The sequence below is a fragment of the Mya arenaria genome, chromosome 13 (genome assembly GCF_026914265.1).
Source record: "Mya arenaria isolate MELC-2E11 chromosome 13, ASM2691426v1".
NCBI classification, from domain to species: Eukaryota; Metazoa; Mollusca; class Bivalvia; order Myida; family Myidae; genus Mya; species Mya arenaria.
The window spans coordinates 60,418,175-60,434,191 of record NC_069134.1 but is presented as its reverse complement, the minus strand read 5'-3'; the positions used below and the strand labels follow the sequence as shown (position 1 = coordinate 60,434,191).

The window sequence follows — 16,017 nt, the reverse complement described above, 5'->3', positions numbered from 1 at the left end:
CCAAACTCTACACTTTTGGGCTTTCCTTGTAGAGTAAATAGCAGTCTTTGAGAAAATGTACACTTTTCCCTAATATAATTGCCATTTCAAAGACGTCCAGATTAAAATACATTATCCCGCTATTGCATCATCAATTCAACACGTGTGCGTAAGAGAAACCATAAATCTTTCACGATCCCTGTTAAATGGAAGTCAAATGTCGTACAACACAATCTTTGTTTATTTGTTTACGCATATGCCGTAATGAACATTGCGCAACCGGAAAATCATCACCGCGCATGCGTTGGTGCCGTGCTTGCATCTACGATATTGTTGCTTTGCGTAGCTGAATTTGTTCGTGTTTACACATACTTGCTGGCATATATATTTATGTAAACACAGTCGGAATATGGTATATTTGTATGCACAGCTCTAAGATAATAGAATAAAAAATCTCGGGGAGTGGCGTTGTCAAAGGGGTGTGTCAAAACAACGCTTCCTGCCCCTGTGATTATAGACATACATTTGTTGCTAATAAACGACCAAACCCTAAAGGCCCAAGTCACATGTACGTGATGTTTACTGTTGAAACTTGGATACGTAGTACATATTAGCTGTCACAACTCACTGCTGACACTATATGGAAAAATGGCCCTTTTGCAACTTGACTATTGTTGCGTAATGTGGATATGTCGGGGGCAACTTGACTATTGTTGCGTAATGTGGATATGTCGGGGGCAACTTGACTATTGTTGCGTAATGTGGATATGTCGGGGGGCAACTTGACTATTGTTGCGTAATGTGGATATGTCGGGGGCAACTTGACTATTGTTGCGTAATGTGGATATGTCGGGGGCAACTTGACTATTGGTGCGTAATGTGGATATGTCGGGGGCAACTTGACTATTGTTGCGTAATGTGGATATGTCGGGGGCAACTTGACTATTGTTGCGTAATGTGGATATGGGGGGGGGGGTGTAAAGTTCAGGATTGATCCTGAAGTCGGAATCGAGAGCTTTTCACTTCAGAGTATTGTACCGTTGTAAAGATTGTATTTTGCTGAAAAAATAAAAACAACCGGAAGTACCTTGAAATGAATAGAAAAGACTTTTGAAACATTTTCGAAAAGGGAATAAAAATAACCGGAAGTACATTGAAATGAAATAAAAGATATTTGAAACAATTTTGAAAAGGGAATAAAAACAACCGGAAGTACCTTAAAATAAAATAAAAGACCTTTGAAACAATATAGAAAAGGGAATAAAAACAACCGGAAGTACCTTGAAATGAACATAAAAGACCTTTGTAACAATATAGAAAAGGGAATAAAAACAACCGGAAGTACCTTGAAATGAATATAAAAGACCTTTGTGACAATTTCGAAAAGGGAATAAAAACAACCGGAAGTATCTTGAAATGAACATAAAAGACCTTTGTAACAAAATAGAAAAGGGAATAAAAACAACCGGAAGTATCTTGAAATGAACATAAAAGACCTTTGTAACAATTTCGAAAAGGGAATAAAAACAACCGGAAGTATCTTGAAATGAACATAAAAGACCTTTGTAACAATTTCGAAAAGGGAATAAAAACAACCGGAAGTATCTTGAAATGAACATAAAAGACCTTTGTAACAATTTCGAAAAGGGAATAAAAACAACCGGAAGTATCTTGAAATTAACATAAAAGACCTTTGTAACAATTTCGAAAAGGGAATAAAAACAACCGGAAGTATCTTGAAATGAACATAAAAGACCTTTGTAACAATTTCGAAAAGGGAATAAAAACAACCGGAAGTATCTTGAAATGAACATAAAAGACCTTTGTAACAATTTCGAAAAGGGAATAAAAACAACCGGAAGTATCTTGAAATGAACATAAAAGACCTTTGTAACAATTTCGAAAAGGGAATAAAAACAACCGGAAGTATCTTGAAATGAACATAAAAGACCTTTGTAACAATTTCGAAAAGGGAATAAAAACAACCGGAAGTATCTTGAAATGAACATAAAAGACCTTTGTAACAATTTCGAAAAGGGAATAAAAACAACCGGAAGAATCTTGAAATGAACATAAAAGACCTTTGTAACAATTTCGAAAAGGGAATAAAAACAACCGGAAGTATCTTGAAATGAACATAAAAGACCTTTGTAACAATTTCGAAAAGGGAATAAAAGCAACCGGAAGTATCTTGAAATGAATATAAAAGACCTTTGTAACAATTTCGAAAAGGGAATAAAAACAATCGGACGAACCTTGAAATGAAACAACTTCGAAAAGGGAATAAAAGCAACCGGAAGTACCTTGAAATGACAATAAAAGACCTCTGAAACAATTTCGAAAATCCTCTAAGCCCCTTAAAGGCCTCGTTTAAGCCTTCTATAAGTGCCCACCCCCCTCCCCCCAAAAAATATAAATAAATAAATAAATAAATAAATAAATAAATAAATAAAAATACTGTGTAAAGTACACATTCTCGGTTTATTGATCTAAATCAACTTGCCTTATTCCTTCTTATCATATCTCTGATCTGAATATCCTGTTGTGCAGTTCTGGAAGTTTTATTATAGAAATGGACCCTTAATGGCCCTGAGCTAATAAACTAATACACAGGAAATTGGCCCCTACTGCTACTGTGACATCAGTGCAATTAGCAGGAGATGCACAGCAGGGGATTATCATGCCAAACATTCCTTATACTAGGCCTTTAACCCTGATTAGAGCATAACTCCCTTATACTGAAATAGGCACCGGACGTTTTCAGGATTGACAGTCATCAGCTGTTGGAACCCCAATATGTATAAAAGTTGAGTAAAGCAACAAATTTATTGACACTTCGGAGGATGGACGCGAAAGTGTTATACGTGACAATAAATACGGAAATAGACGGAACCTTTTTGCTTCAGTATCTTTAATTGCTTCTGTAAACGCCTTAAATAAACGTTTCATGTTTATGTTCACTCGTAAAGGTACAGTAATAATTCAATGTTTCGGACAAGAGCTGCCACATGTAGGAACGCGACAAATGCCCCAGAGATTGCCTTGTCGAAGTGATTCTGACTCTTTTGGGGGAAACACTTTGCAATGCTGCTGTACACTTCTGAGTTTGATCAAACTTCGAATACAATTGAGAAAGTTGCACCTGAGAAACGATAGTAATGGACAGACGGACGGACATCGCGGCTACTTTCCTATAGGGATGAATACGTGCAGCATTAATTCTGAACTCAGTATTGAGAGCTTTCATTTTCAGATTGCTAATATTAGTGTCAAGTTAGTATTTTACGGGACACTTGCAGCAGAAGTTGTAAATTATATTTAAATGTTTTTTTTTTAATACATTCAATAAGGGTTATAAACCACTAAAGGCACACCTTATAGGTTGATGCCAATTATTTTTTTTATCTTAATGCATTATCATATCTTAATGCATTGACTAATATTACTTTAATGATAAAAAAAAACAAAAAAAAAAAAAAAAAAAAAAAAAAAAAAAAAAAAAAAACATGATTTAGGTACAGATAAAAAAAATGAGCCTTTAAAAAAAAATTCCATTATGAGCTACGTGGTCACAACTTGCCTAGTTAAAATAACGCCAAATTATCGCTTATTTTGATAGCTGGATCTTAATCATATGCATTGTTTTGTTGTGTTTATTAAAGTGAAATTAGTTATACACGAAAAGGCCTTGTTTTTTTAATGTATATTAATTACATCAACCAATATGTCGTGCCTTTAACTCTGCTATGGACCTGAATCCCTCTTACCCAGACTCAGTTTTACAGGATTTGTTTGTTTGCCAGTTTTTTTTCATTCATTGCATTCTTCGGGGAGGGGAGGGGTACATAGAAAGTAATAAAGATACGAATTGTTAAAATTGACTTTCATGCCTACATAATTTAAACAGCAAAGATTTATCTCGTAAATACAAGTGTAAAATTGAAAATTAAGGGACTGGTTTAATATATTACTTAAAGGTTTCGTAAACTATTCTTAATTGTATGCAGTTCGTTATACGGCCACCTACGTATTTCGACCGTAAAAAAACTACGTAATTTCCAAATCCTCCGAGATTTTTTCTTCTTTTATTCATCAGTTTGAACCACAGATTAAATGTATTGAATGTCTAAAGAGACAGTTGAGATATTAGCAAATCTTCGTCTTAAATTACACAGCTATTGTTTTAAAAACTTTCGACCCATAGTTAAAGACAAAGGCGTATTGAACAAAACATTGAGGTTTTCTAGTTCACGTTAATACCGAAATAAATAGACAGGTTACTTTTTTATATAACAAGTATGCGTTATAGTTTAAAATGCATTTGTTAACTTGTATACATGTAGTGTGATGACGCAGTAACAAAGATGGGACTAGGAGCTAGTGTTGCGAGTAAAAACAGTAAGTAGGATGGTTGTTTTTAAAGTAAACAAACACACTTGAAGTCGTTAGTTAAGTCGTATCAGTAATATACATTAAGATAAAATTTCAATATCAATCCAAATTCTAGTGGTGACTAGTAGGTTTTTATATGCGGAAAGGTCGTTATTTGTACTGTAATTATGACGTCATCACTTATGAAAACCTACACAAAATGGCCGCCAGTATGACATGATTTGAAATTGTCTTTTAAATAAGTGTTTTATTAGCTGTGATGATTTTTGCACGATACGCATAGATCACCCACTTATCTTTCCAGTAAATATTGTGTTTTTGGTGTAAAATATGCGGTATATTAAGAATACCACAGATGACCTGAATGCTGTGTTGAGTTTCACAGAGCATGAGTCCCTAAGATTTGACTTCAGACTTAAACTGAGCCAGAAAAAGTCCAAGAAGTTTGGACTATCCGAATTATATAAGGCCTAAAAAAATATATTTGGTTCGGGTTACCCGACCCTACCTACGGAATAGGCGCCGACCCTACCGTTTTTATAGTCAGTTTGAAAAAAAAAATTGAAAAACTTAAAAAAAAAAAAGGTTTTTAAATATGGAGTTTAAAACCTTAAATTGTTATACAGGAGATAACTTTAACACTATTCTCCAATGATGAAAATGACATTCTTATATAAAGCCTAATAAAAAAAGCCTACCTACCCTACCTATTTTTGAAAAGGATGTAACCCTAACCAAACATTTTTTTTAGGCCTAAGCCTTGTCTGTGTCGAAAGAGCAGAACATGCACTTATTTTTAAAATATTCTGTTCTGTCCTTATATTGTTCGACAAAACGTTATATCTCTTTTAGAAAACCTGACTCAAAGTCAGACTACTGATAACAAATCTATGGACGATGTTCCTGTCATTTTGGAGCTAAAAAATGATGTGGCTATGTTAGAGAAGGCTGTACACGACGACAAGGCGCTTGATGCTTTTATCGAGGGCACTCAGACGCTTTCAACACGTGCATCGCCGATAGCAGACGACAAAAACGTCGTAGTGACTGATTACGTTCAAACGACATCCAGACGACTTGAGAAATACCTTGATAATATCGAAGAGAATGTTGAAAAAGTCAAAGAAACGCTTGAGGCATTTCAGAAGGCGGTAATGGCCAGATGTCAGCAGTATTCAGGTTGGTAAAATGTGATTTTGAACATATAAGCAGATCTGATAATTTTGAACAATTTGCGAAAACAAAAGTATTATTATTTTGCTTTTATTACTCACCGTCGAAGAGGAAACCAATACAGGTAAAATTTTGAGAGATAATCAAAAATGCCTCTGGTGGTGCTCAAATCCACGACGTCTTAAGGAAAAAACGGAGGACCACCTCGACGTTATTTTAGACTATATTCATAATGATGTTTGAAATATAACACTTAATATATGACACCTACTAAGATACGTAAATGTTACGTGTGTTTATGCGATATAGAAGTCTCAAGAGATAGAACTAAATATGTTCATATGTAAACAAAATGTAAGAGAAACCCTCAACATACTGATTTCAGAAAACGAGAAACACAATAAACAGGGCCGGGTGAGACTACAACTACGTGTGGTGGATGACTTGTTGAACGGGGCAAAGTCGCGACTGCAGGCGGTCAAGGGCGATAACTCCTCCAGCAACCAGATAAATGCATGCAAGCGACAGGTGCAAGAGCTACAGCTCTTCCGGTCAGATTTGCAAGCTGGTAAGGTCAAGGACGGCGCTTCCGGTAAGGGTGACAGGAAGGACCACCTGGGTGGTCTTTTGCAAGGAGAGAGCGGAAAAGAGGTTTTGGAGGATATTCTAAGATGGAGGGATGAGACTTTACGACTGAGAGGAAAGTATGACTCTCTTTTGGATAATAATGAAAAACTTGTCCATGAGAGTGAAGAGCATATTTCTACGCTCCAAATCACGAACAAGAAACTGATAAGAGAACTTTCTGATCTCCGGGGCGAGACAGTTACTGTAGACGCGAAAGCGGAAAAAGCGAACGAAAGAGTTCAGAAAATTGAAGAAAAGCTACTTGAAGAAAGGCTTAGTCATGAAGTCGAGATTAACGCATTAAAAGCGATGCTTGAAAAGAGAGATGCGATGTTAGCGACGTTAGTAAGTGGAAAGGCTAGTAAACCAGGAAGTCCAGAACCAGAGAAGGGTGCAGTTAGACTCACTCCAGAGGGATTTCTTGACGAAACAGAAACAAAAGCTAATACAGATCTTCCAGTTAAACAGGAGGAAGAAATAATTGAAGATGATAATGTTGAAAAGCTTAAACCTACTGAGGAAACTCCAAATGAGATAGGTGAGGTTGATTCTTTCAGAGAATGGATAAAGGCGTTTGATGGCCCTAAAGATGAAGCAGTTGCCGTAAGTGAACAATCACAGACACAAGAAGAGAAGGAAGATGCGCATATTAAATCTACATTGGATAAATTACAAGCAGAAATGATAGATACTAATGAAGGCGATGTTGATAGTGAGTGTGAAGATGACGACAAAAAAGCCACTCCCGATGAAAATAATCAGGAAGATAGTTATATTGCTGGTGTACCACAACAGAAAGATGTAGATGTGAAAATGAAACCACAGAAAGTTAATGAAAAGACACATGCAAACACTAGTAGGACCAATGAAGAACAACCTGTAAAACTCTCTTTAGGGACGAATGAACAGCCTGATGATGTTGTTGTAGTTGAAGAGGGGACGACAAAGGAAATTATGTAAGTTATGCTATTCTTTTAACATGTATTCTATGCATTGTCAAAGCTGTACTGTTCAGCGACAGAAAACTAACCATGTATTGAAAAATCACACCGTTGCATCTTTTTATCTGGCATTTGGCCCATTGTTCAGAACTGTTTTTATAGACATCAGTGTTACCTGAAAACCGTTATTGTACTGGAAGTTTAATGTAAACACTGATTGATATGCCGTATTTCTAATAATATCTGATACAACTCGTTCAGCCGTACAGTCTAAACCCGTTGGCTCGATGTCCCAGGGACCGGCCAAAATACTTCGAGTCTCGCGAATATCGAGCCAAGCGAGAATGCTAACAAAGAGTAAAAAAAAATCCGGGCTTGACATAAAGTTCGAGCTAACGAGAAAATCGAGCCAAGCGAATTCGAGACAATGGGTTTCGACTGTACTTGTTTTAAGCAAATATAAGAGTACATCCTAATATATTTCACGTAGTAATGTTAAAAACAATGCCGCTAACAACGTTGTTAAGTTTAACAAAGTTTGGCCAAATCTCGCGCTAAAATAACATTAGTTTTGTCAATATATATGAACACAGATTCCAGTGGAAATGCTGTTTGTAAATGTTGCAGCTTTCGACGTAATGACGGCGATATTGACGGCAGTTTCGCGTACCACCGCGGCGTCGGTGCGGTGATCCGGACGTCATGTTCGACGTTCGGGGTGGACAGCGTGACGTGCGAGGTTACTGATGCCGTCGGAACTGACATGCTTCCGGATCTTATGGACGGCGAGCGGCCAGTCAGCTTCCACATAAACTTTCAGCAGAAATTCGAGTCACATTTTAAACTTAAGGTAGAGAAACGCTAGTAATTTTGCTTTGTGATTTACCTTAATTGTTATGGAGTGAAATTCGTATTTTAATTCGTGCTTATGTTCCAACTTTTCAAAAAATATCTGATCACTTTCATTCAGTCGGATGGTAACAGTAAAGATTGTTGCACTAATAAGAAAATATATCAATATTTGTGTATTTTCTGAAAAAAGTCCTGTAGGAAGGCACGTTTTTCCTGTTTCCCTAAGGCGGATGTGACGTAAGTTGTATATGATACCCATTGGTCCGTGGGACGGGGGACGGGATGCGTCTCATGGGGCAGATAAAGGAGAAGTCTTGGAATCGTTCAGGAGGCGATTTTTTCCTTATTTGGCGGTTTCATTGTCTCGCAGGCCCGGGAGGAAGTGTATCCCCCCGACACCTTATATTCCCGTCTTCATTTAGGCTCCTCGTCTCTGTTTACTTACTTCCTCATTGTCCATATCAGGCGTTTCACAGAGCGTCGTGCTGGTTGTAAAAGGCGGAAACTAGGAGCCCCGACCCAGCCACCGACGTCGCCACCTTTTTATTCTAATTACTAACGTTTTTTTTTTCTTTTTCATTAAGGCGGATGACACACTGGCAGTGTATGTCCCGCACCGGCCCGTAGGCGCGGGGGAAGAGGTGTGTCTCGTGCAACGCGTGGATGGTGGAGACTGGGAACCGTCCGACCCGGCCGTCGACGCTCCGGCTTCCCTAGACCCGGTAAGGCGCTCTTTCATAAATAGTCGCGCACTTCCTACATTGGTTGCGTGATTACTACAACCACGACTCAATTTCCGTTATTAACATAAGGAAACTATTCTATGTATATCCCATATTGAACGACTTTGGTTAGTTTGGCGCATTTAATTATAATTTCTATATAGTAACAGTTTCTACGCGGTATTTATTGTGTCACCATTACCTTGTGCTTTAGCCTTTGTTGCAAGCTCTTACGTGACTACCAATACATTTTAGGCACTTGAACAATTTTCTGAATATATTTATCTATATACTCAAGTCCATACCCTTCGTTGGAACTGTCCTGCACGAGATCACAGACATCAAGCTCGTTGTCATTGCGCGTGAGAAGGCTGATCACGTGATCGCTGGTGAGGATGACGTCAGACACGTGTGTACGGGCGATCCGAGCGTTACCTTAAATATCAGCAAAGCGGCCTTCAAGTCCCGGACAGAGGTTAAGGTCATGGTGAGTTATTTTGAGACTATTAGGAATAATGATAATAGACTGAATGACTGAACCAGTCTTATATGTTTTCTTTATGGACACGATCACTTGTACATTACGACTTTAGTCATAGGTAAAAATATCAGGGGGTTCTAAAAGTTGCCCCAATTTCAAAACATCAGTATAGTCCCCTAAAATAGGATAAAGCTAAGCTAAGCGCACTATTTTTGTATGAAGTATAATTTGTGTAATGTTAACATACTTAAGAGTTTTTAATCATTAAAGGGAATTTTCTTTAAGGTAATCACGCTTAACTATTCCAATATACAGTCATGTCATGTATTCATATTCCCGAAGGGGTCGAAGCCCTTTACCCTGCATGAATCCCTTATACTCTAGCAGACCCCGGGCTATTTTTCGGGCTTGACAATTATCAGCTGTTGGAACCCCTGAAAATTAAGCATAACGCTTTTTACCAGTAGATTAGAACAGTTAAGGAAGCTGTTGAATTCTAGGAAAATGTACATTTTTAACTGAATATGCGTCTGTAATACGACAATACAGTATGAAGTTCTTTATGATTGATAGGAAATTAACCTAATATGCTTCTTATTATACTGTGATTTAGTTATATCTTATACCATTTTTTTGTTGCTTTATTGCCCAGTTTTGGTATTTGCTTTGGACATGTTTTCTTACCTGAAGTAACCTACTGTCTGTAAAATTCAACGCACTAGCGGTTCCAGAGGCTCTCCTTCTAAAATCGTCCAAGTTTACTTTTTATTTCAATGTAGGAGAAAAAAATAATATAAAATGTACCATTTCGGACCAGAAATTGTTAAAATGTCCTTTGGGGAGTACAAACTTCAACCAAACCAATTTCGGTTATCAGGGAGGGGCGCAAAAGTGAATCAGGTACGCCTCCTCTAACGGCGAATTCTAGAGCCGCCCATGCAACCTCCGTTTAACACTGAATGTACACAAGTTGCGTCTTTATGACTTGAACCACCTCTGATACAGTATACATTATTAATAATGTTTATTGAAGTGCTTGGTCAATTTCTCACTGTAATGGGCTGTCTATCATTAGCTTGTTGCTATGGTTCCTGAAACAAAGCAATGGAGATAGTTAAAATCGATTATAATTTGTTATTGTTAAGGGAGAATCAATGACTCATACTCGACGATGGGAAATTATGAAGTTGGTGAAGCTGAAAAGGAATATCCAGTGCCATAGATTATGCATTCTCATCCTCCCTCTATCCCCGACATTTCTTTATACGTCCTATTTTCCAACACTCCGCCCCGCCACTTTCTTGCCCACCGACATCTATGTACGAAACATTTCTGAGTTGTCCGTCTGAAGTCAAAACAGAATGGTATTTATTCGATTCTTGAAATACGGGCTTTCAAGTGGTTTATCATCATAGCTAGATAGTCTCTATTAAACACCAGCCATTTCATTAAAACTCCGAGGAGCGAATGAAACGGTTCCATGTTACGGTAACGTTACCATAGGCGGCAGAATCAGTCAGAGATGGTTGGCATTATTCAGACCACCTTGAGAAAATAGTCTTTACAATAACAGGGACCTATAAATCAACAAACATTTATAGGTCCGTGATAATAATTATACATAATTATATCCCCATAAAAATAAATATTTTACAACTTTTCTGACTGATACTTCCGCCTATGATCTACTCAAGTCTTACTCACGGACATTGGCATATTCATTTTTTTAACAAATATATCATTATAAAGACATACTATCTTACTTATAAAAACAATCATTAATAAATTTCATTTCGCATTGTCAGGTTCACCATCGTCACATCCAGGCCTTGCCGTCTGCCATCCAGTTGCACGAGGAATGCGCGCGCATCGTCACGTGCACGGCCTACGTCGCGCTCGTGTGTGAACACCTTACATGCGAGGATATGTACTTGGCCATGGAACTTCCGGAGGAAACGGGAAAACCGGATGTAGCAGGTAAGACTCTTGAGACATGGATAGACATTCCATTGTTTCTCAGCGTGATTGATTGAAGTCCGCAATGTTTAGTACGGAAGGCCGTTGCTGGCAGACCTCACTAGACGCCGCGAAGACCGCCTCATGCACGTAATCGATCAGTAAATACGCGTTGACAGCGCATTACATTTTGAAACATATATAAGTTTAGCGCTCGGAGCACCCGAGTTTCAATAATAACGTTTGGTGCAAAGAGCAAATTGCATGCTTTTCTCTAAAAAGGGGATGCCTATCAAATCGAGCTCTCAAAGCCCGGCATGAAAATTTACCTTTCAAAGGTAAGTACTTGTGGTGCTTAAAAGCAGATACACGCAATGCTGATAAGTTGAGCAGAATAACGTTGTCAGCGAGCGCAGATTTATGAAATTGGTTCATCAATACTGTTTTCAATCAACAGTTTCTGTTGCTAGGGGAGACTGAGTGCAAGTTCACGATGTTGAGTCTGGAGGACGGCGGTTGGCGGCTGGCAGACTGCACTTGGCGCCGTGAGGACCGCCTCCTGCACGTGCATCTCCCTGCCGGGGCCCGGAAGTACAGGTACCCTACGCTGTTTACCATACATCCCATCCCTACGTTCGCTTTCTCTAAGCGAAGAAAAGTGTTGCCGCCCGACGTCGGATTCCCTTATAAAATTGAACTGAGCATGCTTTGCTGTTGATGATTATGCACGCCGTACTTCTAAAATGATGACCTGTGTCGAGTCAATGCTATGCGATGTTTATGTAGAATGTGCCATGATTCATTTAGTAAAAAAACAACAACCGAAAGATTCTAAATATTTAAAAATATAATAATATATAACGAGTTTAATTATCAAATAGTTTCTTTCGAAACTGTCTTATATGTTCCCTATCTGCGAAAGAAGTCTTCTTAAATAAATTAAATACTAAGCATCTATCAATCAGAAGTCTCTGTCCCTGTTTCAGACTCTTGGGTCTGGAGCTGCCCACGTCCCTCACGGTTGAGGAGCGGTTGGCTGCGGCCCGGGCGCTGCACGAGCATACTGAACACTATCTTGCGCGCCTCCTTTTTCGACAGCGCCAAGACGCACCCGACCAGGCTGTTCTCATATGCCTCAGGGCTCCACATGTTAGAAAAGGTGAGAATTCTTTTGGTTTTGGCGTCAAATATACAAACTTATACCTGGTCCGCACCCCCGTCCAGCAGGAGACACTCCAAGATAAACACCTTATGCACCAGTCATTTGTAGCCACGCCCCCACCCAGGTCCGGGGGTATACCGGGGATAGCGGGGGAAGTGGGCCGTGTTTTTACCTTCCAGGTGTCCCCGCAGTGCCGAGAGCCCCGCAGTGCCGAGTGACTGCGGTGGTTTTGTTTTCGCACCAAAAATAACGGGGAATGGGCCTAACCTAGGATGCCCCCGAGATGCGGTGGCTTTTGGCAAGGATTATACCAGCATGTTGTCTCCGCAGGGCGGGGATTTTACCGGGGGTTGGCTGGACCGAAAGTCAGTCCCCGGACCTGATGGCGGGGGGGGGGGGAGGACGAGGTTACAATCGACCGGTGCATTATTTGCCTATCAACAACACACAGGCATGATGATAACTCGTTTACTTTAAGTTTTGATTATTCTGTTGACGGCCCTGCCCCTCATTAGAATACCGAACATATCTGGTGCACCTTCTCGTCCTGCAGCATCAGAATGCGTCGGACCATGCTGTCCTTATTTTTCTTCGGGAGTCGCATGGAGGTGCGCTTTCGCTTTGTTTTCATCTTACTTCTGGCAGCATTTGCTGAGTCTGTACAAGCACAACGAGAACTGTCCGTAATGTCCCTGTCCTCGAGTTGGACTTGTTTAGAAGATGTTTGCATTATAAATAAATATATATTATTCAATGTGTGGCGGTTCGGGCGTTGCATTAGTACTATTAGTATTAGTAGTTAATTCTTTTGCCGTCCTCCTCTATCGGCAGCAGTGGGATGCACTCGTGTACATGTATAATATTAACAATTTGTTTTGTGCCGGATGCAGGTATCCACCAGCTGGCGGAAGCAGGCTACAATGTAGGCGGGTTCCCTAGCACCCAGGTGTGCATGGCGGACGGCGACACCCTTTCACTAGAGTTCTCTGGCGACATCTCAGCCCAGCCTGTTAACGCCGACAATGTAAGTCATCCATGCCATTGAAACTCACTCGATATACTTTCTTAGCAGAAACCAAATCTGGTGACCCTGAACACCAATGGCAGGAAGCGGGACTGCGACCTTCCGCTTGACTGCGAGGCAGCTAGCTTTTATATGTTCCACTACTATTATCATTTAAGGACGCTTAATCATTAGAATGAAAGTAATGTTTTTATGGCCTTTGTCCTATTTACTATACTTGACGGCATTATTTAAGCCATCTATCTTCTCAATGCAAGCGGATGACCTTGGTTTTATTGACTAATTCCAGCTAAGCCTGACATTTCACTCGCAAAAAGAGATCGCGTCCCGACAGTTGCGTCTTGTTCCAACAAAACAGCCCCTTGGCGGCGACGGACCCACCGCAGCCAACATGGTGCAAGGATGCTTGAACGTCCTTCGTAACGGCGACCGAGAGACTATTCTACACGGTGAGACGGTGTATTACCCGCGAAGTGGCGTGTTTGACTCGGCGTTTCTCGAGGAAAATGACGCTCTCGCGAAAAGAGCGGCAGCGGAGACGGCAACATCCCCTAGACGGACGGACGGACAGAAAGAACAAGGGGTCTTGAAACAGGATCAATGAAATGATAAACACTATTTCGGTTTAAGTTTGTTATTATGCAGCTGATAACTTGCGGAGTTTTATGTTGTTTTTTTTCTGCCTGTCATTACTTGTTTGAGTATGGCTTTGTGCGTGGAAGTAAATTATTTATTTATTCGTTGTTTGTTGAAACTGAAGATATTTCACAAATATTGTTGTGAAAGTAACAATAACTTATGCTATGTCACTCTCGTTGTCACGAAGTTGCGGGTGAAGGTGATCTCGTGTTGTGGGGGAAGTAGGCGTGTTCAGAGTAGCCCCGCTGGCTTGGTGACAATCAATCTAACTCACGTAGGCCCAGACCGAGAATCAAACCTGGTACTCCTTGGTGAGAAGCGAGCGCGCTAAACACTGCACTGACAACTGCGCTATCCGGACAACCTTGCACTGTTTTCTTTCGTTATTTGATTGAATCACTATTTCCGTTAAGGTTGAACTTAAAACTAGAACTTATGTAATTATATATGATCATGGTTATGTTCTACATTCCAGAAAAAAAACATTTGCAACTTGATACCACATGTTACCAGTATTAGCAGTGACAAAATGTACAATTGTTTGTAGCAAGGCTCTAGCTCTTGCTTGTTCGTCCGCAAAAACAGACGAGCGTTGGTGCCCATTTTTACACTTGCAAAGACCATCATACATACTAGAGCGTGCCTGTCCCGTTGTTGTTGTTTTTAGCTCGTCGGACAACAAATAAAAAGTATGAACGTAACTTTAAATGTCGAAGTTCTTCATACTTTCCTGTTTTCAGACAATCCGGCATTGACAATATCCTGATGACACATTTCCCCCTTGCAATGCGAGGGAGATGAGCTATTGTGCGAGAACCTTCTTGTGAACGCTAACTTAGGCCATAAATAAAAACAATTTAGATATAATATTCATAAAACTGAATACACATGTTGCCATTAAAAATTCCCCCATGTGTAAGAAGGTTCGCAACTCGACCTTCACCATATGGCTTTACTATGGTTTGGGTAATGCCCCTTTATGACAAAAACTACGGACGAGCATCGACATCTATTTGGCGGGGCTCTCGCATTATGTTCTGAAATGCTCGTTCACGCAAAAAATCATGAATCACGTGTCGTTTATACACTGATTTCATTTGCCAATTTAAGACTTAGAACAGTCTGGAAGTTATGAGAGCGGGATATTTTTATTAGAACATACTGGATTGGTGAATAACTCACTTAATTTCATTTACTGGCTGTTTTAAGTCCAACTATATGATAGAGATTGAAAAAGACGATACCAGTGATTAAAAGTTCCCTGTTTGACCCCAAAACACACTTAGAACAGTCTGGAACTCAAAAGGACGAGTAAAAACCCGCTATGTCGAAATCGTAGGAACCTCGAGAAATACTTCGAGATAGCGAACATTCGATATACCCAAAATAAAAAATGTGTAAAACTATACCGAAAAAATCTAAAAAAAGTTTGACATAACGAGAGGATCAAGATAACAGAGTTCGACATAGCGAGTTTCGACTGTAAGTCAATTGAGAAGATATTGAAGTTCACATGTTAACACAATTCTTTTATTTCAAAGCTTTATTTCGAGATTCATAATAAGTGTTTAAAACATATTTCAATCAAAAACAGAACAGTTTTCATAATCGAATGCAATCCATTTACCCATTTTTGTTAAGGTCATTTCTTTATTTTATTTTCGATGTAATTTTTATTTTCGATGTATTTTGATAAAATAGTGTAACCTTGAAAATTTAATTCGAAGATATCCTTCAAACTAAATACATTATAATACAACTTCTCACACTTTGTTAAAAATATATGGCACTTATAATTATTAAATGGCACTTGCAAAATATGAAATGTATAAAAAGAGACGACATGATACAAAAGCTGTATGTGTATAATAATAAAAATATTATGATATTACAAAAAAGAGTTATGCAAACATTATGTACAAAGATGAAAAATGTAAAATACTCAAAATATGTCATGGTGTATTATAATTGACAATAAAAAGGGTAACTCAAATGTTTATAAAACATCTGTAAATCTTAAAACTGGCATGGTTTGGCCTATAAGCGTCTGTTATGAGGTTCACTAGCAA

The 16,017-nt window shown here is 39.1% G+C and overlaps 1 protein-coding gene across 1 annotated transcript; it reads left to right on the top strand.

Moving 5' to 3' along the window:
• Positions 1-4,234: 4,234 nt before the first annotated feature.
• Positions 4,235-14,048, top strand: LOC128213617 (uncharacterized). The gene is made up of 11 exons (XM_052919579.1): positions 4,235-4,377; positions 5,224-5,550; positions 5,930-7,127; positions 7,740-7,962; positions 8,549-8,686; positions 8,985-9,173; positions 10,973-11,144; positions 11,594-11,720; positions 12,110-12,282; positions 13,176-13,309; positions 13,599-14,048. The coding sequence occupies exons 1-11, from the start codon at positions 4,344-4,346 to the stop codon at positions 13,911-13,913; spliced, it is 3,030 nt and encodes a 1,009-aa protein (XP_052775539.1). The 5' UTR covers positions 4,235-4,343; the 3' UTR covers positions 13,914-14,048.
• Positions 14,049-16,017: the final 1,969 nt, after the last annotated feature.

Excerpts from the sequence above, each read along its gene's own strand:
- LOC128213617 (XM_052919579.1), top strand. The coding sequence starts at position 4,344 with ATGGGACTAGGAGCTAGTGTTGCGAGTAAAAACA. Across the intron at positions 9,174-10,972 it reads GGACAGAGGTTAAGGTCATG|GTTCACCATCGTCACATCCA; the intron begins GTGAGTTATTTT and ends TCGCATTGTCAG. Across the intron at positions 12,283-13,175 it reads GGCTCCACATGTTAGAAAAG|GTATCCACCAGCTGGCGGAA; the intron begins GTGAGAATTCTT and ends TGCCGGATGCAG.